The sequence below is a fragment of the Triturus cristatus genome, chromosome 3_2 (assembly GCF_964204655.1).
Source record: "Triturus cristatus chromosome 3_2, aTriCri1.1, whole genome shotgun sequence".
Classification (NCBI taxonomy): domain Eukaryota; kingdom Metazoa; phylum Chordata; class Amphibia; order Caudata; family Salamandridae; genus Triturus; species Triturus cristatus.
This window is the reverse complement of record NC_140584.1, coordinates 853,714,626-853,742,000: the sequence shown is the minus strand read 5'-3', so window position 1 is coordinate 853,742,000 and position 27,375 is coordinate 853,714,626. Positions and strand designations below refer to the sequence as shown.

The following is a 27,375-nucleotide window of genomic DNA, read 5'->3' as shown; positions in this document are numbered from 1 at the left end:
AGCTGGCTCCAAAGGATGTCAACATGGAATGTATCCGGTAGATGGCGCATGTTAGTTACATTTGTCCTCAATCAGACGACAAAAGTCGGCTCTTCTTGAGGAGGCTGTGGCCGAGGACTGTACACTGCACAACTTACAAATCTTTGTGATTTGCTTTATAAGAAGAAATCCTCTATGCCAAAACTATTTTCCTGACAAAATAGACCATATACCAAAATGTTCACCCCAGTTTCTCATTCAATTGTTCTGCTGTCGCCAACAATACAATTACAAATCTGTGGCAAGACTATTAAATGCCTTGCTACTCACCTGCCACTACTCCGCCCTGCTCCTCCACTAGTTTGATGGCCGCCTTCATGGTTCCTCCCGTCTCTATCCACTGATCAACCAGGAGCACGCGGAGACCTGGAAAAGGACAGCCATAAAAGTCATGCGGAACCATGTTCGGAACACTTGCTCTTTGCAGGACGACAGTTTCTTCTCCCTTATTTCCAGACTCCCCCCTCAACATTAACCCAATTAAATGGCACGTTAAGAAGAACCCTTTCACTCTAATATGCACAAGTCAATTTAGCAACACTTGGCAAAACGGAGTTAAACGCACAGGACGGTCACGCACCAAAGAACCTCTCCGCTGAATCTTGCACAACAACTCGTGCGCACCAATTGAGCATCAAAGATGGCTGCCTGGACTGTGATGATGCATAGCTAGCTATAGAGAAGAGCAATACCACAGCTGAACAATGAGCAACCACCGACCCAATGCAAAAAACATGCGAGTCCTCTGACACCAGGGACACATAAAACTCTACAAACATTTCCCAAAATCTAGCACAATTTATCTTACACTAATCTACACAAATACCATATAAAGTAAGCGAACAAATTTTATACTAATCACACGTTAAAAACCAACAAACACCACCAGGGCACAAGTCCTAAACAAGCATTGGCATAGCCAATAGGTCTCGCTTTTGGTAACTTCTAAGTATTTAGTTATCCAGCACAATATTCTTGGTGCAACAACAACTGTTGCATGGCTAAACACTTAAAAGGTCCCAAAGGCGAGACCTATAGGCTATGCCAATGCTTGTTTCAATATTATATACAAGCCATAGTTGCTGCTTATTTATCTTATGCAACTAACAACCATTGACAAAGCCGATAGTCCTGACTTGTAGGTATGATGTTAGTTGTTGTATCATATATCTAGATGCAATGACAGAAACAGCAAAATATAAGTCGGGCGGCACACTATGCTAAGCACAGATTTTTAGCTTATATGTTTTTAAGCCACACCCACGTGCCTTTGAGAGACCCCCCAGTTTTTCCATCCCACTTAAAGCCCTGGCTGCAGGTGAAGAATGAGGGGCTTTGTGCGAGCTGTCTATTTAAAGTGCTTGTAAAAAGGTCAGTGGCAGGTGAGGTCTGTGAATATCTGACCCGAACTCTGTAAACGCCAGGACTAAAATTTCAGAAGATGCTGCAAGTCCCGATCGAGGTGCATGTGGATCCAAATATTGGAATGCAAAGCTATCAAATTTCCCTTTCATGACTATCTCACCCAGTTCAGTTTTTTTAGGTCTCGGCTAGCGAAGGCTGCGCTTGCGCAGTCTCGCTCGCGAGACACAATGACTTGGAGAAGAGGGGCTTGAACCCACCCCTCTTCTCCCCTCTTCTCCATTGGCTGGCCTCTTGAATGCTGGCCAGCCATTGGAGAAGAGGTCCGTCACTCCGAACAGGCCCCGTCCTTTTCGGATTCGGGGGCGTGTTTTTAGCAACTTTTCTAATTATCTCCTCCAGCCAATGGCAGGAGGAGAACACGCCCCCGAATCCGAAAGCGCCGCTGCCTTTCTCCGAGGCATTTCTGCTTCGCCTCGGAGAAAGGCAGTGGTGTAAATGGCGTTTTCTCCCCCTCCGAACTTGAACATCTACCCTTCTTCCGTCAATGCCTTAAATCAGAGTTGAAGCCCTCGATTTAAAGATGACATTTAGAGGGAATGGGCATTCCCCACACCAGCCCCCCCGTGTTTTCGTCTCTTCAGATGAGCTTGGCTGTTCACTCCTCGCTTCGAGAGTTGTTTTGTCGTCACCCTACATTTTGAGGTAGGTGTCATTGAAAGCTCTAGGAAGCCTGTCCTACCGCTTCCCTTAGATCAGGTTTTCGGGCAGAGAGAGGCAGACTGTTGTGGTAGTGTTGGCAGTGTCATGCGGGGCGAGTGCTTTTACTCAGACGTGTCGCCTCAAAGCACTCTGGGGAGTCTTTATTGGTTCATTACCCTTTAAGTTATCTTCTAGCTGCCAATTGTTCTTGTTCTTGTTGCGCGTTAAGTTGCACGTTTGTCTTGCCACGGTTAAGTTTCTCTTGATGTCTGTTCCAGTCGTGGCTTCTTGGTGTCCAGGCCGCGGCCGTCCCTTTTATAAAGATGCGCTCCGGGGTGGTGCTGGTTGCTGCCCGGCGCAGAATTCCCCATGACATCAGGCGCCCGGAGGGCGGGCTCGTATCTGCCAAGAGACAACTTCCTCTTTCAGTTTCAGCAGGCATCACCTTCCCGCCCCCGGGGCCCTCCCCGTGCTTACACCCAGCGATTGAAAGAAAAAAAAAATAATTCACCAAGAAGGAAACTTCAAAAGAGGAATTAATGCGGAGGAAGGGGGGAGTTAAAGTGTCGAAAAACTCCCAATTTTGGAAAACAAAGCGTTGTGGTTCCGGGGCGCAAACACTCTGCTGTGGCCATCCAGTGTTTTTTCCACAAACCCACATCTTGATTCCGACCCCGTCACCCCATCCTTTACCACTTCAAAGTGATGAAAGGGACGGTGTGCACAAGCTCACATCGGAACGAGGCAGGAAGTTAAAAGTTACGTCATTGGAAGTTAAGGTTAGTAGACGTTAATAGATTCACTGTGAAACGGAAGGAGGGGAAGTTCAAAGTGTTGCAATCGCGAGAGTGCAGTAGGCGCTGACTTAGATGCTTTCTGGGTACGTTATGTGTGGAGCGGGTTTTAGGGGTGACGGCTAGAAATAATGGGTGACAATATGATGTTTTCGTTGTGTAAGGCAGTCTACTGGGAAGGTTTTGTGATGTGCACCTGTTTATACAAAGCACCCTTTTTGACCCCTCCTCGAGTGTCAGTGATCTGCGCTGCGCCCCCTTTTAACCCAGTACAGTGTCTTTGGGTTACTATTAAACTTGCCCCAAATCTCCCCTCCGCCCCGCCATGCTGGACCGCGCCTCTCCCGGAGGGTGGTCGCCTCCTGCTCTAAAAAGACAGCTCTGGCACCCGCATCTTTTATTTATCCAAAGCAAACCTCGTACTTCAAACGGAATCTCCGATCGTATCGTTTCTCTATTATAAAACAGAGCTAACTGCATATCTTAACAATCTCCCTGTAATGTTTCTTTTGGTCAACACGCCCCCTGTTTTTCGATGCAATCGGTTTGCCGATGTTTAGGTCTCGGCTCGAAGGCTGCGCTTGCGCAGTGTCGCTCCTTCAACTATATTTTTGAAAATGCCAAAAGGAAACCAATTCAATTTCTTACAAAACAGGGAATGAAAATAAGTGAAACTGTCATCATTTTAAAACGTCTTTTCTTGTGGGGAAAAAACCCCTGATAACATCAATTCATTCGGGTGCAGTGTAGTTAGCATTGACAGATTTCTTCCCAGCTTAAAATCTCCATTTTTTAGGCACAGTTTTTATTTTATTTTATTAAGCAATCTATTCTGAGTGTTAAACTAATTTAATCAATACACGTGCTACCAAATTTTCGAAAATGAAAGTTAACGACTGGATATGCAGATGTTGAAATACATAGCACCATCTAGCAACCCTGAACATGCCATGTGCTAGTTCTAAATAAATGTAAGTAGAGATGCCAAGGATGTAATTGGCACACAGAGCACCCCCAGGTGTTACCTTGAACTGCCCCTTCCAACAGGGCAAGTATTGGATGGACACGGAGAATTAATATTTCATCGTGTAGCAAAAATCATTTATTCGGTGAGGAGCCAAAGATTGAATGAGTGATGACTTTCCTGTCTCCATCTCCTGTTGCCGCCATCCATTTGCACATCGAGCTTCATCTGTGTGTGTGCGTGTGTGTGATCGCGTGCACACGCGTGTGCTCCCACCGACACTCGTGTGTTTATAGGCCAGGTACATCTATCTATACCCGTGTCCTTCATAGGAAGCTATGTTGGTGTCGTTTCTTTATGTAAAGCAATCTTTTTCGATTTATACGCATTGCTGGTGTCACAATGTCTACCAGGGCTCCTGTAGCAATACGAAAACATATTGCGTAGGTGCTTTGAACTTCACTCTGCAACTGCAGTAATAAAACCGGAGCAATTAGCATTTCTAATTTTAAATTCAAATATGGTTAGCTCTATTTACCAAACCATGTTAAGAGCAGCGTCTGGCCAGTTATTCTAATAAAAAACAGGATATATTTTGCTCTCAGATTTAGGATCTGGCTCCCTTCAAATTATACTTCACTTCCTGTTGTAAAAAAAATTATTACTCATGAAATCTTAATCTTCATAGAGCCTGTTGAGGGGTTTGTCAGTTGATCCATCAAAAAGTAAATATGTGTTAAATTTTGAGGTTACTGTGTGGCTCTATGTGTGTGTGTGGGGGGGCTCTGTGTGTGTGGGGGGGGCTCTGTGTGTGTGGGGGTGGGGGTGGCTATGTGTGTGTGTATGGGTGGCTCTGTGTATGGGTGGCTGTGTGTGGGTGGCTCTGTGTGTGGGTGGCTCTGTGTGTGTGGGGGAGGGTCTGTGTGTGTGGGTGGCTCTGTGTGTGTGGCTTTTTTTGTATGTGGCTCTATGCGTGGTGGGTCTGTCTGTTTGTGGGTAACTGTGTGTGTGTAGGTGGCTCTGTGGGTGGCTCTATTTGTGTGTGGGTTGCTCTATATGAGTGGCTCTGTGTGGGTGGCTCTGTGTGTGGGTGCAAATGCAATAGGTCTCGCATTTGAGAGTGATTAAGCTATTGACATTGTAAATAACAATGCCGTTTCTTTAAATGTTTTAAAAACAAAAACATAAACAAAAAGAATGTCATGAGCAATGCCAATAGCTCTAACTTTAACAATGCCGAGACCATTGCATTGTAAATGCTTGTTTTAAGTTGCATGCATGGATTTCTAGTTCTATTAAACTCATTCTAAAGGTAGGACTATGAGTTCCAGAATTCAAAGGTAAAAACCGGGAAAAGAAAGAGGTGCATGCGCTTGAAACTTGAGAGCTCAGATATAGCAATGGGTTACAACGTCGTCGGTGTTCTCAGTCCAAGGCTTGTCACCCGTTACCTTATCCACACGAGACCCGAGAGTGGACTTGTTTGACAGTGTGCCTTGCTTCTACAAAGTGCCCGTTTTCCTTCTTTGCCTCGGGCTGCTCTTTTCTCTCACTATTGTGAAAGCTGCAGCTGCTGAGTTTGCTAATTTTGGCTCAGACGCTCTTGCAGGCCAAACGCCGCCACTGGAAGTCGAGTGGGAGTTGGGGGCTTGGGGCCCGCTTGCCATTGGATTGAAACGAAAGGTCACTATCATACTCAACTGCCAACTAGTGTCTGATTGGTACTTCCGTTTCCATAGCTACAGTGATAGGTCGTGGGGTGGGTTGTCTTTAGAGTGTTATAAATATTTGGTGAAAGGGAAACAAGCATTGGCCACGTGCGCGAGACGCCATATGTGGTGGGGGAGGGGGAGAAGCGGGAGTTGTGTGCGCGCCCAGCCAAAGCTTGGAGAACAAGCATTGGCCGCGCGACGCGGGCGGAAAAAGTGAAAGCTCCAGATGGCGCCTCGGGCGCAGAAAGCTGCTGGCTGCGCATGTGCACACTCGCGTGAACGCAAGCCCTAGGCCGTGTGGCAGCACTTTCAAAACCCGTATACTAATTGTCTCAGCCAGACCAGCACATGCGCTGGATCAGGCGAGACCTAAAAAAAGAAGTGGGGGGACTAACCTAGTTAATCAGAATGCAAGTGCATCACGGCGCGTGACATCCCAGGAAGTGACATCAGATCTTAAGCCCTCACATATGTGTTTAACATGTCTATCATGAGTACATTGGTGCATATTTCGAGTATATATGGAAACCCTCCTGATTTAGGCAGAAGATTCACACTTTTGTACTCTACACATAAAACAGTGATGCCTTTTGGCAGCATAAACTTCCTCTACCAATTTACAAGACAAGCATTTGCAATGCAATAGGTCTCGCATTTGCGCGAATTTAAGCTAATGGCATTTGTAAATAACAATGCTTTTTATTTTTGTTTCAAAAACCAAAAGCTGAAACTCGCGTAAATGCGAGACCTGTTGCATTGCAAATGCTTGTTTGTCGGAGCTACACTGAACTGATGCGCAGATTAATTAATTAAATAAAGCAGTGCGGCAGCTAAAGTGAAAGCGGACCACGCTGGAATAAGGAAAGGCCATTGAAGAAAATAGTGCTCACATACTAAATAACAAGTCCGTGTAACGAGCCAAGTAAAAGGTCCAGTTGTTATGGGTGGTAACAAATGCAGATAAGGTGGTACCAAGGCTGGACTAACAAGCCTATGTACGAATCAGAACCCAGCATTTTCAAAGGACAATGACACAGGCCTATGACAAATATGGGCGGAGAATGGGCGGGGCTTCCAATGTATACTCTAATACAGCATGCCTCGCAGAGCGAGCAGTGGATGCGCGCTGCCACTAGGCTCGTACTAAAAATGGCCTGTAAACTTGCAGTTGGCTGATTCAGGGCAAGGGTTCACGCTTGCAAAAGACATTCGGTGGGCATTCACAACAGTATAACAGTAAAAATGGTTGCATTTTTCAGTAGCAAGTATTTATTATACTTCAGAGCCACAAAACACAAAGGAAATAGGGAGCAGAAGATAGTGTTAAGTTACTCCCTGAACCATAAGCCTTTACACTCAGGACTAACACGAGTAGCCACTCCTCGGCAACAACTGTCCTGAGCGAGTAAACCCTGTAGCAGATTAGCAATGGAATATGGCTACACTGCAAGCTTAAACGCAAGAATGAGGCTGCACTGCAGCCTCCACTGCAGTGCTGGGACGAGGCTGCACCTGAATGAAACAACGCTGGGCGAGGCTACAACAGAATGAGGGTCCCCTAGATCAAGAGGGAAATAAAAATAAGAATGAAACGCGCGGAGCGAGGTAACAATAGAATCAGATCGCCCTGGAGCAAACCTGCATTAGAACAAGATAGCCCTAAACCTGGTGTACAACTGCTTGACGGCGAGACTGCACTGGATTGAAGTGGCATAGACAGGAAAAGAATGGAATGAGACAGCACTGGAATGAGGCATTATTGGTATGAGTTTCGACTGGCATTAAACTGCACTGATCGAGGCTACGGCAGGATTAAGTTTAGCTGGAATGAGGATACACGGAACTAAACTGAACTGAGCGAAAAGCAGTGCAAATGTTGCACTGGAAGGGGATAGTAGTAGAATGAGTCAGCACTGTAACGAGGAGGAAGAAGGGATGGGAAGGAAGCACAGGAATGCACAAAGTGAGGGCCCATAATGAGGAATTAATATAACGAGGTAGTAGTGAAATGAGGCAGCACTAGAGAGGCAGACCTGAGCGAGGATGCACCGTAATGAGGCCACCTTGCAATAAGGGTTCCTCGGATTGAGGCTGCACTGAAACGAGGGCGCATTGAGACTACCTAGATGAAGCAGCATTGATTAAAAATGAACTAGAATGAGCCGGCGCTAGAAGACTATAGCGCTGACTGTAGAAAGACACAACTGTTGTAATGCACAGCTGCACTGAGCAAGGCAGGCTGCACCGAACTGAGGCCACACTGGATAAAGACTGGAAGGGAAGCACAACGACGACAAGGTAGTGCTGGGGAGAGTCAGATCGGATCAATGCTGCACTAGAATAAGGCATCATTGGATACCGCTGCACGCCAATGACGCTTCCCTGGAAAAGGGGCTGTAGGAAAGTGGCTCTGTATATATTGTTCCCAAATAGGTACAGTGTGTACTGAGTCCACAGCCCCCAGAGGTTTGGCAGAGGCTAAAGTTAGATATAACCTGACTCTCTAAAGTGGTAGCTTGGACGAGCAGTAAGGCAGTATCAGAGGACAGTGTAAAGCATTTGTAGTACACACTCAGTCAGCAAATGGTCTCACACACAAGAACTGAACTCTAGGCCAATGGTTTGTATATACAAATATATGGTTGTTTTATTTTAGAACCAACAAAAGGTATCAAAATATACTTTCTCAGACTGAGATGCTTTAGTTGAATACTTTGTACTAAGCAATTGACTTTTGAATGCAATAGTTACAGTTTGCTGCAATAGGCAACACAATTTCAAACACAATAATACATTGAGCTCAATGTGAATTTTAAGTTATATGCAATTGATTACTTTTCTAACTCCAGGACTGGATCCTAGATTCAGTCCTGGGACAGTTCTTGGAAACAAATGAGTAAATACGTTTTAGTTACTGTTGTGATTTTTAAGCAATATTTTGCTATTTTAAAAGTTGACACTTAGAAACTTTTTCTAATCAAATTACCAATGTTATCCTATGGGAGGAAATTCACTTAGCAGGTAAGTGGGGTTATGGTTACTTTTTCTAGGTCAGTGTTGGATCCCGGATCCAGCACTAGTGTACCACCTGTAAGCAGTTGAGAAACTGCGTTTAAGTTATACAGGCGTTTTTTAACAAATATTTATAAGTTTGAAAAATCGACAGAAGAAATTTCACAGAAAACCAGTCAATGGTTTCCTACAGAAGAAAACTGAATTAATGGTAAGTACGGTTGTAAGTACTTTTCAGGGTCAGTGCTGGGCACCAAGATCCAGCACTGGGATCTCTCCTAATAGCAGGTGAGTATTTCCGTTTTCGTTACTCTGTTGAATTTAGGTGAATATTTTAAAGATTAGAAACTTCACACTTAGAAGAAATTTCAAGTGAAACCAGTCAATGTTACCCGATAGAAGAAAAGTGAGTTATCGGCTTTTGGGTAAGTACTCGACTGGCAGAGTTAAGGTTCTGGGCATAGACTCAGGGGTCTCCCAGGGTCAGGTAAGTACAGTTGTTACACCCTCAGCAGCACAAGGGCAGACAGGTGCAGAGTGAGTTAGGCCCAATGTTATCCTATGGAAGGCAGGGGGCACTTGGTTGGTGGCTGCGGACTAGCAGGCCACGTGGCTGTGGGAGCTGGGCTCCTGGTCACTTGCTCAGGGCAAATGGGGAAGTAGGTAGGAGTAGAGGTTGCACAGCCAAGGGCACGCTGGCGGCTGGGTGCAGGGTGCTTTTGAGCCTTCGGGCGCTCAATGGATTGCAAAGGAGAAGCTCAAGAATGAACAAAGGTTGCAAACTCAGGGACGAAGATTCTTCAGGTGTGACCACCATTTCGAGAGGTAAGTTGGGTAGTTAGAGGATAGGTAGGTACCCAGGAGTTGGGCAAAGGCGGCTGCATGGTGCAGGGGTGCCTTTTGGTGTCGGGAAATCTTGCCCTCTGTTGATCGCGGTTGGGGGGGGGGCCCTGGTTCTGAGGCTGCAGGCATCAGGAGCGTCGAGGTGGGTCCTTGGGGTCACAGTCGCCGGGGGGACGTCCTCGGGGTCTTTGTCCACTCCAGCACAGGCCAGGCTTGGCGGGTGCAGAGTGTGCAGGGTTCGCGGTTCCTGGCTGATGCCAGGGGTCAGTTACTTGCTTTGAGCAGTGTCACTGCTCGTGGGAGTCCCAGATGCTCAGAGTCACAAGGTAGCCAGGTCCTCCGGGGTTTGTGAGGTTGCTGTCCACGGGAGATGCCGGGATTTAGCAGGAGCAGGTTCGAGGGTCGACAGGCCGGTAGGGCTGGGGCAAAATCTGTTGGTGTCTTCCTCTTGTTAGCAGCTGCACGGCAGGTCTTCTTGTTCCTTATTCTTCTTTCTTGTTTCAAATCTGGATCTGAGGAAGGAAGGTTCAGGGTGCTCCTAAATACTACATTTAGGGGCGTTACAGGTAGGTAAAGGGCACCCCCTATCCTGCCACTCTCCTGTGGGAGGTGGGCAGTGTCCTAGTCCTGATTGGGCAGGGCTTCCCATCTTCAAGATGGCGAGTGCCCGGAGATGTGCTTCATCTTGCCTCTCCCACCTGAGGGGTGGGGTTGTGTGGTAAATATTTAAATTACCTGTACTATTTTTTATGCGGTAAAGTCTAGTAAGAATAACTCAGTCAAAATAAGAGGCAGAATCCGTGGTATTAGAGGTTCTGAAAAGGACTTTATTCCTTACAAAGGAATTATAGTTCGAACCAGGCAATCTTATTCCAACACCACGAAGGTTCAGGAAGGGATAGGCAATACATTATTGACAAGTAACAATATATATATGAAAAGCATTGCATTAAGACAGATGCAGGAGGCGTAACAGCTGATAATACAGATAAGAATACACATACGTAATGAAAATAGGCGTAAATACAGGCGTATACTAGAAACGTCATTTAAAATGATGTCACAAGTGGGTGGATCCATAAGAGAATCCTGCAGTGTCAGCAGAAATATTTGGCAGAGATGCGCGCGCAGCCGCATGACGTGTGATTGACGTGTGATTGACGTGCAACTAGAGGGTGAAGGGGAATTGACATATGGAGACAGAAGTCTGGGGGGTCAGGTCAACCTAATCCCAAATCGTATCTAATATCTTTGTTTAAGGAACTGTTTTATCCAAAAGGAAAGGTCTTTCGGACGGAATCTATTCTATACTGACTGTTAGTGCATGTACAAGCGTCTATGTGTCTACATGAGATGCGAGGGGGCAGGAATCTTCCATGGTAACAGGAGCTATGAATTACTTGCATAGAGATAGCGAGGCCGAGCCTTTTGCTCGGTAGCTGGAAGGATGTTTACCTAAACTACTAGACAGGAATGCATTGGATGAGGAGCGGAGCAGATAACTTGAAGGCTGAATACAGTTTTTGGCAGGCTACAGGCCGCGTCAGGCACCGCTAGCCGCGCAGGGAGTAAGACAAAGTTCATGGACACGAATACAGGTCCAGGCTGGAGCATTTCAGAGGCAGAAGCAGGAAAAGGCTTGATGACAGAATTCAGGGCCTACTCGCCTGAACTGGAAAACGTGAAAAGTGAACCATATAAAGTCGGTGGCCAATCATACTTAGGAATGGACTATTTGACCCATTCATGGCGGATCTGAAAGAGGACATGTTGGCGTTGGACGCACATGTATTTGCGTCTTCATAGCTGGAACTGGAGGGAACATACATGTACTTGTAGCATGTACATGGAGTCGTTGGGGTCTAAGATAGGGGACATAACTGATCATAAAATTCATATTTCCTCATTCCCTCCTTGTCCCCTACGGACCCTTATGAAATATCCATTTTCATCAATCCATCAATCTGTTCATATAGCATCATTTGTTCTTCTTTCTTCTTCCGGGATCTCGAATGAAAATTTGAAGGCGGGATACACGATGTGGCACACAGACCACAAATCGCTGGCCCACATTGTAGACACAAGCAGCAACTGAATAGTATGAGAAAGCCAATACCTAGGAAGGATAGGATCCTCCATCCCCAGGCTGACAACACGCTCCAGAACCAACCGGACCAAGTCCAGGTGCCTGGATTCTGGTGTATCTGGCTTACGATCTTATGAAGTCGGGTTATGGCTTTATATACTGACGGCGCGTTTTCTGGTATGAAAACACAGCAACTTGATCCGATGACCCTACAAGCTCCGCCCCTATCGGCCAGGATGACGTCAAGGACAAGACGATTTTGAAGAACAACAATCCGCATCGCAGACTGCTCCTCTGTTAAGTTGCCTAAGGCGGAAGTAGTTTCATTCACTACTGCTTCAAGGGTTCTAGTTAATCTACGTATCAACTTACTATTAGTGACTGTACCTATGTAGGGAAAGAAGCCTTTATTGAAATCTGTGTATTGCTCCCTTGCTGTTTCGGTGTAGTCGACAATCGGGAGATCTCTCTGCTGTCTATTGTGTACTAAATGGGTATTCCTATGGTAATCAGGCGGGGCTAGGAAAACAGGTGGCAGAAGGAATGCAATGTAACAGGTACCATCCCAATCTAGGGGTAGGCGTATGTATGCGGTGTGACCACAGATGAAGTAGGAGTGACGAGAAGCTCTAAATGTAGACTTGCCTTTATCATTGAATTCTATTACAGTGGTACATTTACTATGGCCCATGTGTATTGAACCGTTCTTTCTTACACATAATTCGCCTCTAACTGGAAATACTGACATAGCGGGCAAGATTGGTGTAGCTTCGGATTCAACATTCAGGATCATGAGACTAAGTGTAAAGTTACCTAGTCCATATACTTCATTTTCTAGATCAGTTCCTGTTCTTTTGGGAAGTCCCTCCTTGTTAGGGTAGCAGACTTTAAGTAAAACTAGGTTCAGGTTTCCCCAAACCCAGTTGTCTTGATAAACTACTGAATTTGAATCTAGGGAATTAATCAAACTAAACCATGCTCCACAGGAGCCATTGTGTGTGAATGGATACGGAAAGAGGGGCAGAACTCCCCTATATTTCTGATAGGGAGGGAGTCGGCCACATATCCAACAATTTGTAGCATTGCTGGTCTGATGAGAATGATGTAACATACTAATGAATGTGTTGTTGCGCAGCGCAAATCTATAGGACAACTCATGCGGGGGTAATTCGCTAAAAGAATGTTCGGCAGTAGCATTGGAAGCACGCTTGGAAATAGGGTAATACATGTGTAATAATATACTGGCAATGATAATCAGAAGACTTAGAAAAAACATAATTAACAATGTCACTATGCAGTGACTACGAAGTGATTTACAGTACGCATGTTTCTTGAGCTGTTTCTGTCTATTTCTCTCTCTATTTCGGTCTAGAGGATACATGTCAGAGACAAATTCAACCGATTCACCTTGGAGAGGACTTAAACAATCAAATTGTCTGACTTGCTAGACCTTAGTTTCAGTTTATAGTTTTCCTTTTCTGTCTTGTCAACCAGGGGGAGTTTTGAGTCAGTCTGTGAGGGAATGCAGGGCTGATAATTCAAGTCGGATGATAGTCCATGAAATTTTTTGATATGGCTCGAGTGCAACCACCCTTTACGTCCCTCAATCTTCACAGCTGTCCTTGTGGTCAATAAGACGAGTTTAGGCGACTGCCAGCGAGGCTCCAGCGGGTTCCTTCTGTCGAAGTTCCTTACAAGTACAATATCTCCCGGAACCACGTCATGGGGCTTCACCTCAGTGTTATCGGGAAAAGCTGCAGCTACTTGTGAACGACAAGATTGTAGTGCAGACATCAAGGAAGCCAGGTAATCTGTCAGCATATTACAATCAACATCAGTTATTTTACGAGGTATAGGCGTCCCCCACATATTTGGTGGTCTACCGAAGATCACCTCATACGGGGATAGCCCTGTTCGAGAGTGTTGTGGTAAATAATTTAATTACCGGGACTTAATTTGATACAGAAAAATAATAAATATAGCTCAGTAAAATAAGAGGCAAAATCCGTGATATTAGAGGTTCGGAATGGGCTTTATTCCAATGGACGATTCGAATCGTTGACTCCAGGTTCCATCACCACGGAGGTTCAGGAAGTGAAGTACATACTTTATTGATAAGTAATTACTTTTATACAATAGGCATTACAGTGAAGCAAATGCAGGAGGCGTAACAATTGATAGTACAGATAAAACATACATGCGTAGCAAAAGTGGGCATAACTGGGTGTAACTAAAGAACGTCATCAGGTATGATGTCATAATAGGGTGGTTCCATGAAAGAATTTCGCAATGTCAGCAGAAATACTTGGCAGAAATGCGCGCGCAGCAGCATGACGTATGATTGACGTGCAACTAGGGGGTGAAGGGGATTTGACATTTAACTCTACATGTGGCGACAGATGTCTGGAGGGTCAAGTCAACCTAATCCCAAATCATATCTAACATCCTATGTTTAAAGAACTACGTTATCCAAAAGAGAGGTCTCTTAGAGTAGAATCTTATTCTATACTGACTATACTGACTGTTAGTGCGTGTACAAGCGTCTAAGTGTCTACACTAGATGCGAGGGCAGAAGTCTTCCATAATAATAGGGCTATGAATTACTTGCATAAAGACAGAGAAGCCGGGCCTTTGCTCGGTAGCTGGAAGAATGTTTACTTAGACTACTAGACAGGAATGCATTGGGCAGGGAGCGGAGCAGATAATTTCGAAGGTGAAATACAGTTCTTGGCAGGCGACAGGCTGATGTCAGGCATCGTGAGCCGCGCAGGGAATAAGACAAAGTTCATGGTCACAGATGCAGGCTCAGACTGGAGCTTTCAGAGGTAGAAGAAAAGAAAAGCTTGATGGCAGAATCAGGGCCTACTTGTCTGGACTTGTACAATGGCATAAGTGCACCATATAAAGCCGGTGGCCTTTCATACTTAGGAATGGAATATCCGGCCCATTCATGGCGGATCTGAGAGAGGACATGTTAACGGTGGACGCACATGTATTTGCGTCTTCATAACTGGAACTGGAGGGAACATACATGTACTTGTGATATATACATGAAACCGTTGGGGTCCAAGATAGGGGACATAACTGATCAGAAAAATCCATATTTCCACATTCCCTCCTTGTCCCCTACTTGCCCGTCAAGAGATATCAATCTTCATCAATCCATTGATCTGTTCATATAACATCATTTGTTCTTCTTTTTTCTTCTGAAACGAGCGAAATCTTGGTGGTGGAATACACGATGTGGCACACAGACCACAGATCGCTGGTCCACATTGTAGACATAGACAACAACTGAATAGTATGAGAAAGCCAATACCTAGGAAGGATAGGACCTTCCATCCAAAGGTAGATAATACACTCCAAAACCAACCGGACCAAGTCCAGGTGCCTGGATTCTGATGTATCTGGCTTACAATCTTATGAAGGCGAGTTATGGCTTTATATACAGATGGCGAATTTTCTGGTATGAAAATGCAACAACTTGATCCGATGACCCTACAAGCTCCGCCCCTATCGGCCAGGATGACGTCAAGGACAAGACGATTTTGAAGAACAACAATCCTCATCGCAGACTGCTCCTCTGTCAAGTTGCCTAGGGCGGAAATAGTTTCATTCACTACGGCTTCAAGAGTCCTAGTTAATCTACGTATTAGCTTACTATTGGTAACTGTACCTATATAGGGAAAGAGACCTTTATTAAAATCTACATACTTCTCCCATGCCGTCTCAGTGTAATCGACAATTGGGAGATCTCTCCGTTCTCTATTGTGTACTAAATGAATATTTCTGTGATAATCAGGAGGAGCTAGGAAAACAGGTGGCAAAAGAAATGCAATGTAACAGGTACCATCCCAATCTAGAGGCAGACGCATATATGCAGTCTGACCACATATGAAGTAGGAATGGCGGGAAGCTCTAAACGAAGACTTGCCTTGATCACTGAATTCTATTACAGTAGTGCATCTACTATGGCCCATATGTATGGAACCATTCTTTCTTACACACAATTCACCCTTAGCTGGGAACACTGACATGGCAGGCAAAATTGGTGCAACTTCGGATTCGACCTTCAGGATCATGAGATTAAGTGTAAAATTACCTAATCCATATACTTCATTTTCTAGATCAGTTCCTGTTCTCTTGGGACGACCCTCCTTGTCGGGGTAGCAGACTTTGAGTAAAACTAAGTTCAGATTTCCCCATACCCAATTGTCTTGATAAACTGCGGTGTTTGAATCTAAGGAATTGATTAAACTAAACCATGCTCCACAGGAGCCATTGTGTGTAAACGGATATGGAAAGAGGGGCAGAACTCCCTTATAATTCTGATAGGGAGGGAGTCGACCACATATCCAACAATTGGTAGCATTACTAGTCTGATGGGAATGATGTAACATACTAATGAAAGTGTTATTGCGCAGCGCAAATCTATAGGACAATTCATGCGGGGGTAGGTCACTAAAGGAGTGTTCAGCAGTAACATTATAGACATGTTTAGAAATAGGATAATATATGTGCAACAATATACTTGCAGTGATTATTATAAGACTCAAGAAAAACAAAATTAATAACGTCACTATACAATGACTACGCAGTGATTTACAGTACGCATGTCGTTTCAACATTTTTCGAGTTTTTCCTCTATTCAGGTCTAAGGGATACATGTCAGAGACAAATTCAACCGCTTCACCTTGGAGAGGACTTAAACAATCAAATTGTCTGACTTATTAGACCTGAGTTTTAATTTATATTGTTCCGGGCTACTAAGTTCAACCAAAGGAAGCTTTGAGTCAATGGGTGAAGACACACGAGGTGTGGCATTTACATCCGATGGTAGTCCATGAAATTTCTTGATATGACTTGAATGTACCCAGCCTTTTCTGCCCTCGATCTTCACGGCTGTCCTTGTGGTGAGCAGGACCAATTGCGGCGACTTCCACCTAGGATCCAGCTGAGTCTTCCGATCAAAGTTCCTCACTAAAACGAGATCCCCCGGAACTACGTCATGGGGTTTCACCTCAGTGTTGTCAGGAAAGGCTGCAGCTACCTGTGAACGACAAGATTGTAGTGCAGACATCAAGGAAGCCAAGTAATCTGTCAGCATATTACAGTCAACATCAGTTATTTTACGGGGTATAGGCGTCCCCCACATATTCGGTGGTCTTCCAAAGATCACCTCATAAGGGAATAGCCCTGTTCGAGAGTGTGCTACCATTCTCATGTAAAAGAGTGCAACTGGTAAAGCTACTACCCAGTCAACACCTTTCTCTCTACATATTTTGGACAATCTGATTTTCAAAGTTTGATTATGTCGTTCCACGAGACCTGCTGCCTCGGGGTGTCGGACACAATGAAACTTCCACTGATATCCTAGCAGAAGTGAAACATGTTTCATCAGTTCGGATGAGAACGGCTGGCCGTTATCTGAATAGACAACACGTGGTAAACCGTACCGTGGGAAGAATTCTCGAACTAGCTGCTTGGCAGTGGTCGGGGCAGTGTAATCTGATACTGGGTAAGCTTCGGTCCAGCGGGAAAGAGCGCAGACAACTACGAGAACATATTTGAATCCTCGACATCGTTCCATCTGGATATAATCCATCTGGAGGACTTCAAAAGGGTGATCAGGAGGCTGAAATCCACCCTGCTCTACGGGGATGCTTTTACCTGGGTTAAACTGACAACATATCATACAGGTACGGACTTTTTGCTTAGCTGCTGCTCGTAAATGTTTGTTGAACCAAATATGTTGAATGCTGTCTAGCATAGCTTTCTCTCCTAGATGTGCTGGACTGTGTATTGTATTTATGATAGCTTGGACCATAGAGTCAGGAAGAAACCATACAGATTTCTCCTTCGTCATCCATCCCTGGTCCGTTTGGATCCCTCCTAATTCCGTCCATTTCTTTATTTCGTCTGGTGTAGCATGTGTCTGTATGTCAATTACATCAAGAGCGGGATCCTTAATCGTCATACAATGTGTTGGTGTCTGGACTATTGTCTTTGTCATGTCGGATGTTTGAGTTTGAGCAGTCTGTTTAGCTGTTCTGTCAGCTAGATCATTGCCTTGAGAAATGATATCAGTAACTTTCGTATGAGCTTTACATTTCATAATTGATATTGCAGTGGGTAGATGTATTGCATCTAATAAGGCATGAATGAGGGGTCCGTGCTGAATGTGGGCACCGTGAGAAGTTAAATAACCTCTCTCTCGCCACAGCACGCCGAAGTCATGTACAACTCCGAATGCATAACGTGAATCAGTGTATATGTTGACTTTTTTATTTGTGGCTTGAATACAGGCTTGTGTCAGAGCCATGAGCTCTGCTGCTTGAGCGGACAAGATATTTATACAATTTGTTTCAATGATTTCAGTGTCTGTTGTGACTGCATAAGCGGCTACTAACTCTCCGGTACCTGTTCTCATACATGAACCATCTACATACAACGTCAGGTCTGGGTCTGACAATGGGACGTCTGTCAAATCTTGTCTGGGTTTCGTCGTGATAGTGGTAACTTCAATACAATCATGTGCAAGTGGGTCTGTTCCATTTACAGGTAACAGTGTGGCAGGATTCAATGTACTACAACGTCTGATTTCTATATGTGGCTGAAACAATGTTAATTCGTAACCGGTGAGTCGTGCTATAGTCAAGTATTGTGTTTGTGTGCGGTTCAAAAGAACCTCTACTGCATGTGGTACTTGTACTGTCAATGGATGTCCTAATACTATGGCATCGCTTTGTCTGATTGCTAAAGCTGTTGCTGCCACTGATTTTAGGCATGCAGGCAAAGCCTGAGCTACGGGATCTAATGTACTAGAAAAATAAGCACATGGTTTGTGTGATCCTGCTTGTTCCTGTGTGAGTACTGACAAGGCAGTACCTTCTCGTTCTGTAACAAAGAGTGTAAAATGTTTTCTGTAACATGGTGTTGCTAAAACAGGTGCTTGACATAGAGCTTTCTTTAAGCTTTCAAAAGCTAGTGTGTGTTCCTGAGTCCACGGGAGGACAGTCGATGTGGCCGCCTCCTGTGTTGTCAACTGAATGAGTGGTTTTGCTAAAAATGCATATTGAGGGATCCACTGCCTACAATATGAAGTGAGGCCTATAAACGCCCGCACCTCCTTTTGTGTCTTGGGTATTAGCATATTAGCTATTAGCTGAATGCGGTCGGGTGTAAGCTGCCTTCCCTCCTTGGACAGCGAGTGTCCAAGATAAACAACTCGCTGGACACAGAATTGCAGCTTGGAAGGGGACACCTTGTGCCCCTTTTCGGCCAAAAATTGTAATACCGTCAGTGATGCTTTCTCACATTCAGGTTCGTTTCTAGCGGTGATCAGCAGATCATCGACATATTGAAGCAGGGCAGTGTTGACTGGCATGTGGATACTGTCAAGTTCTCGTTTCAGTGCTTGGCTATAGATGCTGGGGCTTTCTGTGAATCCTTGAGGTGCGCGTGTGAATTTAAAGCTACGTCCATTTAAACTAAATCCGAACAAGTATTGGCTTTCCGGATCTATTGGGACGCTGAGAAAGGCATTCTTGAGATCAATTACAGTAAAGAATGTTGCTTCGGAATCAATGGCTGTCAGCAATGAAGAAATGTCTGGGACTACGGGGTATTGTGGCACAATGCATTTGTTCAATTCGCGCAGATCAATAACCAATCGATATACTGGCGGGGCCTTTGGATCTGTTCGTTTAAGAATCGGAATTATCGGGGAATTACATACATTGGAGTCTGTTTCCACAACCACTCCTTGGACAATGAGCTCGTCAATAATTTGTAGTAAAGCCACTACAGCTTCTGGTGGTAACTTGTATTGTCGCATTCGTGGTAGTACCACTCCTGCCTTTAGTGTAACTCGATATGGTGTAATATTCATGCAACCCACATCAGTAGGGCCTTGTGCCCATAAATGTGTAGGTAAAGTCTGTAGTCGGGGATCCATGTCTCGAGACACATAATGACCTTTGAAATCACGTAAAAACAATCTTACTCCTTCCGGAGAACAACATATTATAGCTCCTAGAGCTTTCAGTGTTTTTATACCTAACAGGTTTTCTGGACATGATTTAGTAAGCAATAAATCTGTAGTTCGGGTTAAGGGTCCTATCGTAAGTGGAAGAGGCTGTGATACCTCATTAACAATAGGTTTTCCTGAAAAACCAAGGGAAATATTCTGTGAGCCTGAGAGGGGTGCCCCTGGAACTTCACTACGTTTTATAGTTGTTCGACTTGCCCCTGTATCAAGTAAAATTTTTCTATCTTGGCCTAATAGTTCACTATGTACATAAGGTCCTTCTTGGTCTACAGGGACCTCGATAAGGGGTAAGTCAACTTCCCTCTCTAGGCTGGTTCATGCGTATCGTTGATAATCAGGATAGTCATACTGTGCGATCTGGTACAGCTGTCGTGTCGTGGTTTGTGTGGCAGCAATAGGCAACGCTGGTGCAGCTGGCACAAACTGTATAGACTGTTGTGGAGCTGGCATGGCCTGTGCATGCTGCGGAGCTCCTTGTTCATTCTGATCCTGTCTAGGTGGCCGTGGTCTTTCTTGTGTTTTACCTGTGGCGATATTACGCTTCAAGACTGGGCAATCGTGTATGTAATGACCTGGTTGTTTACAATAGTTGCATGTCCCTTTTACAGGTCCTGCTGAATCACCGGACTGTGTCGTACCCTTTTTATGACCTTCAGCTGGAACTGTCTGGGAGACTAGCATTTTCATTTTTGTGTCTTTCATGCGTTTCTGTTCATGTTCTTGTTCCTCTCTAATCCTATTGTAATGGTACTGTAACATTTGTAACATTTGTGATGGGGTATTACCTTGCCAGGTACTCTCGAATTTTAATACTCTATTCTTCACTTGAGGCAAGGAATTTTCAACTAATTTTGTCACAAACAGATGTGGGTATGACTCGCTACTTGCTTTTATACCACTATTTATACCAAAACATTTTTCGAATCGGGCATAAAAATCACTAGTGTCTTCATCTTGCTTTTGTTTACAGGCTGATATTGCACCCCAGTCTTCCTTTTTCGTGGTTAATAAACGTGGCAGTACCTGTACTAGTAAACCTGGTAGTGCTTTAACTTTATCCCCGAGCCCTGCTCCTGCAGTTCGGGCCTTTTCTTCTGCTTCTAATGCTGTCCAGTCTATCTTTTGGTCTCCCACTTCCCACTCTTTTTCCTTAAGTTTTTCATAAATGCCAGCAGGCATTAATACCTTTAATATTGTCATAATGTCAGGATAGGTATATTCTCCCATGAGTAACATGTCTTTAATTTCTCGGTGAAAACCCGCTGGGTCTTTGTCATGACTGGGTACTACTTTCTTCATTTCTAACAATTCTATTTTAGATATGGGCGTATATACAAATACGCGTTTAAACTCATTGTCTTCGCCTTTTATTGGGTGCACTTCTCGCAAGGGATTCTGTCTATCTATGTAATACGGCGTTCTTTCCTTGATGGGCAGTGAGACATGTTCTGGGCATACAAAAAGAATGTACTGCTTTCTGGATTCTAGTATTTCTCTAATTAACTTAGTACCTGAACCTCTCCATCTATTCGTGAGTAATTCAGTTAATATATCAGGTAACGGACCAGGATCGGAATGTTTGTTTTTATATAAGATAAGAAGTTGTTGAATCATATAAATCCCAGCTAAACGCTGTTCATCTGGGCTGAGGTTCAAAAACGTGTGTGCTACTGTTTCATCACCATATTTTCTGGGACTGTCAATCCAGTGAACGGCTGACCTGGCTAATTCTTGTTCATCCACAGAATCGAGTAAATGATAACCCCTTCGTTCTCGGAGTAATTTGTCAGCGGCTTGGAACGAATGTTCGGGAGACCTCATATTTATTATAGGTGTTGGATAAGTTCTGTTATTATCTGGACATATCGGACGTGTCGGATCAGTAAAACATCTAGTATTATTACAAGATCTTCTTCTACCTACATAGGCTATAGTTTCTGACTGTCTTGCGGGAAATTCTAATTCTCCCTCTTCGTTTTGTTCAAACTCGTCTACTGCCAATCTCTCTTCATGTATTCATTCTATTTCTTTTCTGATCTTTCGGCACATAGCTACTATACATGTTTGCTTATCATGTTTCCCGTCTGATATATTCTGGCTCCATCTCGTAAGAATTTGCATTACTCCCGGGTTTACCCCCGGTCGGTCTTGATTTCTGATCACACAATTTATGAGGAAACGTAACAGTTCCCCCTGTATTTCCACTTTCTGGTATTCCATAGCTCTGTTAATACATTCAGAATCTCGCCCTGTTTGGACAAAATGATATATATTATCTAGATGCATAGTCATTCCTGGTAGTTTCCCTAAAAACATCGCAGCTCGTCTGATACGTAATGATGCCAGGACCATTTCGTCCTCTTTGCCGGGCACAGGGTCATATCTACAATCTACAAGAAGTTCCTTAAGCGTGCGGGAATTTATGAGTTTGGGCGTACGTGGATGCGCTGATTCTTGAAAAGTAAGTTTATTTATTCTGGGTGGCGTAGAAAAATCGTTGATAGCACCTCCGGTAGCCCCATCTGGGGTACTGGGCGCGAAAGGATTCGTTGATCGTGATACAGCAACTATGGGTGTGGACACAGCTGTAGAAACGGCCGTGGGAACAGATGTAGAAACAGATGTGCTTGCCGGAACTTGTGTCGGAATTTGTTGTTGCAAAGGTACAGACACATGGTCTTGACGTTGAACCCCCCCAGCAGACGGTCTATGTGGTGCGGGGTTAGCATACTCGGGAGCTGCGTCATCTAAATATGAGGAAAGAAAAACATCTTCTGCGGTTCTGGGATGCCCCTTTGGATGTGTTTTTATCGGAAACAATGGGGGTGGCAAGTCTTTTGGTATCTCCGGAGTAGCCTTAGGTAATCCTTCGGCCAGAAGGGGATACATACCATTCATAAGGGCATTTCTTTGTCTGTCTACTTGTTCTGATTTTACTCGTGTACCTTCTTCAATTAATAGATTCTCTCGAACTTTATTTGAATTTTCCTTACTTTTCTCTTCCTGTCTACGTGCTTTTTCTGTACGTCTATACGATTCTTTACGCCATAATTCAACGGCGTCTTTCTGTGACTGTCTAGCTTTCCTTTTCCATAACTCTTCCTCTACCTTCACGATGCACTCTGTATCCCAGGTCCCAGCTGCGGGCCACCTGTGACTTTCTGGTAATTCCTTGGTGTAGTCCACCCATAAATCAAGAAATAATATGGCGTCTAAGCCATGTTTGTGATACATAAAGTGCTCTGGAGTGTCCCTAGGAGGAATAGGAACAGCTTCTTCGAGTACCCCTTTTCTAGTTGTGATCTGTCTTAATTTCGAAAAGAGCGGCATACCGACAACTGATCTGATACTTATTCTTAAACACACTTAATACAAAGCACAATAAATGAACAGTCATTCATACCACAATATGCAGAACGTATTTAAAACATTTAACATTTAATGAACAACAATGATGGCCGTTCACTAAGCATAATACTCGATACTAACTAGATAATTCATACTTCATATACTAGACATACTCGATATACTGCTAAACAGTACATATACACTGCTAAAACAGTGCAGACCGGATTTGTGTACCCAAATCCGTCTTGACCGGCACAACCTATGTGCACGTCAGAACGCCTCCCCAGTAATGGTACTCACCGGGTAGCTCGGAACGGAAGGCCTCGGAACGGAACTGAACTGAACTGGACTGGACTCGACTCGAAAACTTCGGAACTTGGTGGGCCTCTGTATACCTCGGATCTTGCTCTCTCAGCTAGGCTCTGGTCGGGATACTTCGCACTTCTCACCGCCTCGTCTGGGTGTTGCTCGCAGTCTCAGTCGCCCCCGCTTGACCGGAGGGAGATACAGGAAATCCTGCTGGTACGCGTTGTTGTCCGTCCAGCTGTGGCAGGAGACCGGGCCTGCAACGCACCACCGGCGCGTGAGATGAGAAAGTGTCCCTATTCGGGCGCCATTCATGTGGTAAATAATTTAATTACCGGGACTTAATTTGATACAGAAAAATAATAAATATAGCTCAGTAAAATAAGAGGCAAAATCCGTGATATTAGAGGTTCGGAATGGGCTTTATTCCAATGGACGATTCGAATCGTTGACTCCAGGTTCCATCACCACGGAGGTTCAGGAAGTGAAGTACATACTTTATTGATAAGTAATTACTTTTATACAATAGGCATTACAGTGAAGCAAATGCAGGAGGCGTAACAATTGATAGTACAGATAAAACATACATGCGTAGCAAAAGTGGGCATAACTGGGTGTAACTAAAGAACGTCATCAGGTATGATGTCATAATAGGGTGGTTCCATGAAAGAATTTCGCAATGTCAGCAGAAATACTTGGCAGAAATGCGCGCGCAGCAGCATGACGTATGATTGACGTGCAACTAGGGGGTGAAGGGGATTTGACATTTAACTCTACATGTGGCGACAGATGTCTGGAGGGTCAAGTCAACCTAATCCCAAATCATATCTAACATCCTATGTTTAAAGAACTATGTTATCCAAAAGAGAGGTCTCTTAGAGTAGAATCTTATTCTATACTGACTATACTGACTGTTAGTGCGTGTACAAGCGTCTAAGTGTCTACACTAGATGCGAGGGCAGAAGTCTTCCATAATAATAGGGCTATGAATTACTTGCATAAAGACAGAGAAGCCGGGCCTTTGCTCGGTAGCTGGAAGAATGTTTACTTAGACTACTAGACAGGAATGCATTGGGCAGGGAGCGGAGCAGATAATTTCGAAGGTGAAATACAGTTCTTGGCAGGCGACAGGCTGATGTCAGGCATCGTGAGCCGCGCAGGGAATAAGACAAAGTTCATGGTCACAGATGCAGGCTCAGACTGGAGCTTTCAGAGGTAGAAGAAAAGAAAAGCTTGATGGCAGAATCAGGGCCTACTTGTCTGGACTTGTACAATGGCATAAGTGCACCATATAAAGCCGGTGGCCTTTCATACTTAGGAATGGAATATCCGGCCCATTCATGGCGGATCTGAGAGAGGACATGTTAACGGTGGACGCACATGTATTTGCGTCTTCATAACTGGAACTGGAGGGAACATACATGTACTTGTGATTTATACATGAAACCGTTGGGGTCCAAGATAGGGGACATAACTGATCAGAAAAATCCATATTTCCACAAGAGCGCAACCGGTAAAGCTACTATCCAGTCGACACCTTTTTCTTTACATACTTTGGACAGTCTAATTTTCAGAGTTTGATTATGTCTCTCCACGAGACCTGCTGCCTCGGGATGTCGGACACAGTGGAATTTCCATTGGTAGCCTAACAGAAGTGAAACATGTTTCATTAGCTCGGATGAGAACGGCTGGCCATTATCTGAGTACACGATACGGGGCAGACCATACCGTGGGAAGAATTCTCGAACTAACTGTTTGGCAGTAGTCGGGGCAGTGTAATCCGAGACGGGATACGCCTCTGTCCACCGGGAAAGAGCGCATACAACTACGAGGACATATTTGAATCCTCGACATCGTTCCATCTGGATATAATCCATCTGGAGGACTTCAAAAGGGTGATCGGGGGGTTGAAATCCACCCTGTTCTACATGTACGCCTTTTCCTGGATTGAACTGACAACAAATCATGCAGGTACGTACTTTCTGTTTAGCTGCTGCTCGCAAGTGTTTATTGAACCAAATGTGTTGAATGCTGTCTAGCATAGCTTTCTCTCCTAGGTGCGCTGGACTATGTATTGTGTTAATGATGACCTGAACCATTGAGTCGGGGAGAAACCATATAGATTTTCCCTTCGTCATCCATCCTTGATCCGTTTGGATCCCTCCTAATTCAGTCCATCTCTTTATTTCTTCTGGTGTAGCATGTGTCTGTATATCAATTACATCAAGGGCGGGATCCTTAACTGTCATGCAGTGTGTTGGTGTCGGAACTATTGTCTTTGTCGTGTCAGTTGGATGAGTCTGATTCTGAGCAGTCTGTTTAGCTGTTCTGTCAGCTAGGTCGTTACCCTGAGAAATAATGTCAGTCACTTTTGTATGGGCTTTACACTTCATAATCGATATTGCAGTCGGCAGATGTATTGCATCTAACAGAGCTTGAATAAGGGGACCGTGCTGAATGTGGGCACCGTGAGAAGTTAAATAACCTCTCTCTCGCCAAAGTACGCCGAAGTCATGGACGACTCCGAATGCATAACGTGAATCTGTGTATATGTTGACTTTCTTATTTTTGGCTTGAATACAGGCTTGTGTCAGAGCGATGAGCTCTGCTGCTTGAGCTGACAAGGTATTGATACAATTTGTTTCAATAATTTCAGTATCTGTTGTGACTGCATAAGCGGCCACTAACTCTCCTGTATTTGTTCTCATGCATGAACCATCTACATACAATGTCAGGTCTGGATCTGATAATGGAATATCTGTCAAGTCTTGTCTGGGTTTCGTCGTAATAGTAATAACTTCAATACAATCATGTGCCAATGGGTCTGTTCCACTTAATGGCAAAAGTGTGGCAGGATTTAATGTACTACAACGTCTGATTTCTATGTGTGGCTGGAACAATGTCAATTCATAACCCGTCAGTCTTGCTATAGTCAAGTGTTGTGTTTGGGTCCGGTTCAAGAGAACCTCTACTGCGTGTGGTACTTGTACTGTCAATTGATGTCCTAACACTATGGCATCGCTTTGTCTGATTGCTAAAGCTGTTGCTGCGACTGATTTCAGGCACGCAGGAAGAGCCTGAGCTACGGGATCTAATGTACTAGAAAAATAAGCACATGGCTTGTGTGATCCTGCTTGTTCCTGCGTGAGTACTGACAAAGCAGTACCTTCACGTTCTGTAACAAAAAGTGTAAAACGTTTGCTGTAACATGGCGTTGCTAAAACAGGTGCTTGGCATAAAGCTTTCTTTAAGCTTTCAAAAGCTTGTGTATGTTCCTGAGTCCAAGGGAGGACAGTCGATGTCGCTGCCTCCTGTGTTGTCAACTGAATGAGTGGTTTCGCTAGAAATGCATATTGAGGGATCCACTGCCTACAGTACTAAGTGAGGCCTATGAATGCCCGTACCTCCTTTTGTGTCTTGGGTGGCGGTATGTTAACAATTAACTGGATACGGTCGGGTGTAAGCTGTCTTCCCCCCTTGGACAGCAAGTGCCCAAGGTACACAACTTGCTGGACACAGAATTGCAGCTTTGAAGGGGACACTTTGTGCCCCTTGTCGGCTAAGAAATGTAAAACCGTCAGTGATGCTTTTTCACATTCAAGTTCGCTTCGGGCGGTGATCAGCAGATCATCGACGTATTGAAGCAGGGCAGTGTTAGCTGGCATGTGGATACTGTCAAGTTCTCTTTTCAATGCCTGGCTATAGATGCTGGGGCTTTCTGTGAATCCTTGAGGTGCGCGTGCGAATTTAAAACTTCGTCCATTTAAACTGAATCCGAACAAATATTGGCTTTCCGGATCGATTGGGACGCTAAAGAAAGCGTTCTTGAGATCAATTACAGTAAAGAACGTTGCTTCTGAATCTATGGCTGTTAGCAATGAAGAGATATCTGGGACCACGGGGTATTGTGGTACAATGCATTTATTTAATTCTCGCAGATCAATAACTAATCGATATACTGGTGGTGCTTTTGGATCTGTTCGTTTAAGAATCGGAATTATCGGGGAATTACATACATTGGAGTCGGTTTCCACGACCACTCCTTGTGCAATGAGCTCGTCAATGATTTGCAGCAAAGCCACTACAGCATCTGGTGGTAATTTATATTGTCGCATTCGTGGTAGTACTACTCCTGTTTTGAGTGTGACTCGATATGG

General features: G+C 44.5%; 1 protein-coding gene across 2 annotated transcripts in view; it reads right to left on the bottom strand.

The window, feature by feature from the left end:
• The window catches only part of LOC146858301 (uncharacterized), a 223,098-nt gene that overhangs the window by 23,170 nt on the left and 172,553 nt on the right, over nt 1–27,375 (bottom strand). For both annotated transcript variants that reach the window (XM_085649132.1, XM_085649131.1), the window contains exon 5: nt 310–405. In XM_085649132.1, the coding sequence (XP_085505258.1) occupies nt 310–405 (96 nt within the window). The remainder of the gene's footprint in view (nt 1–309; nt 406–27,375) is intronic.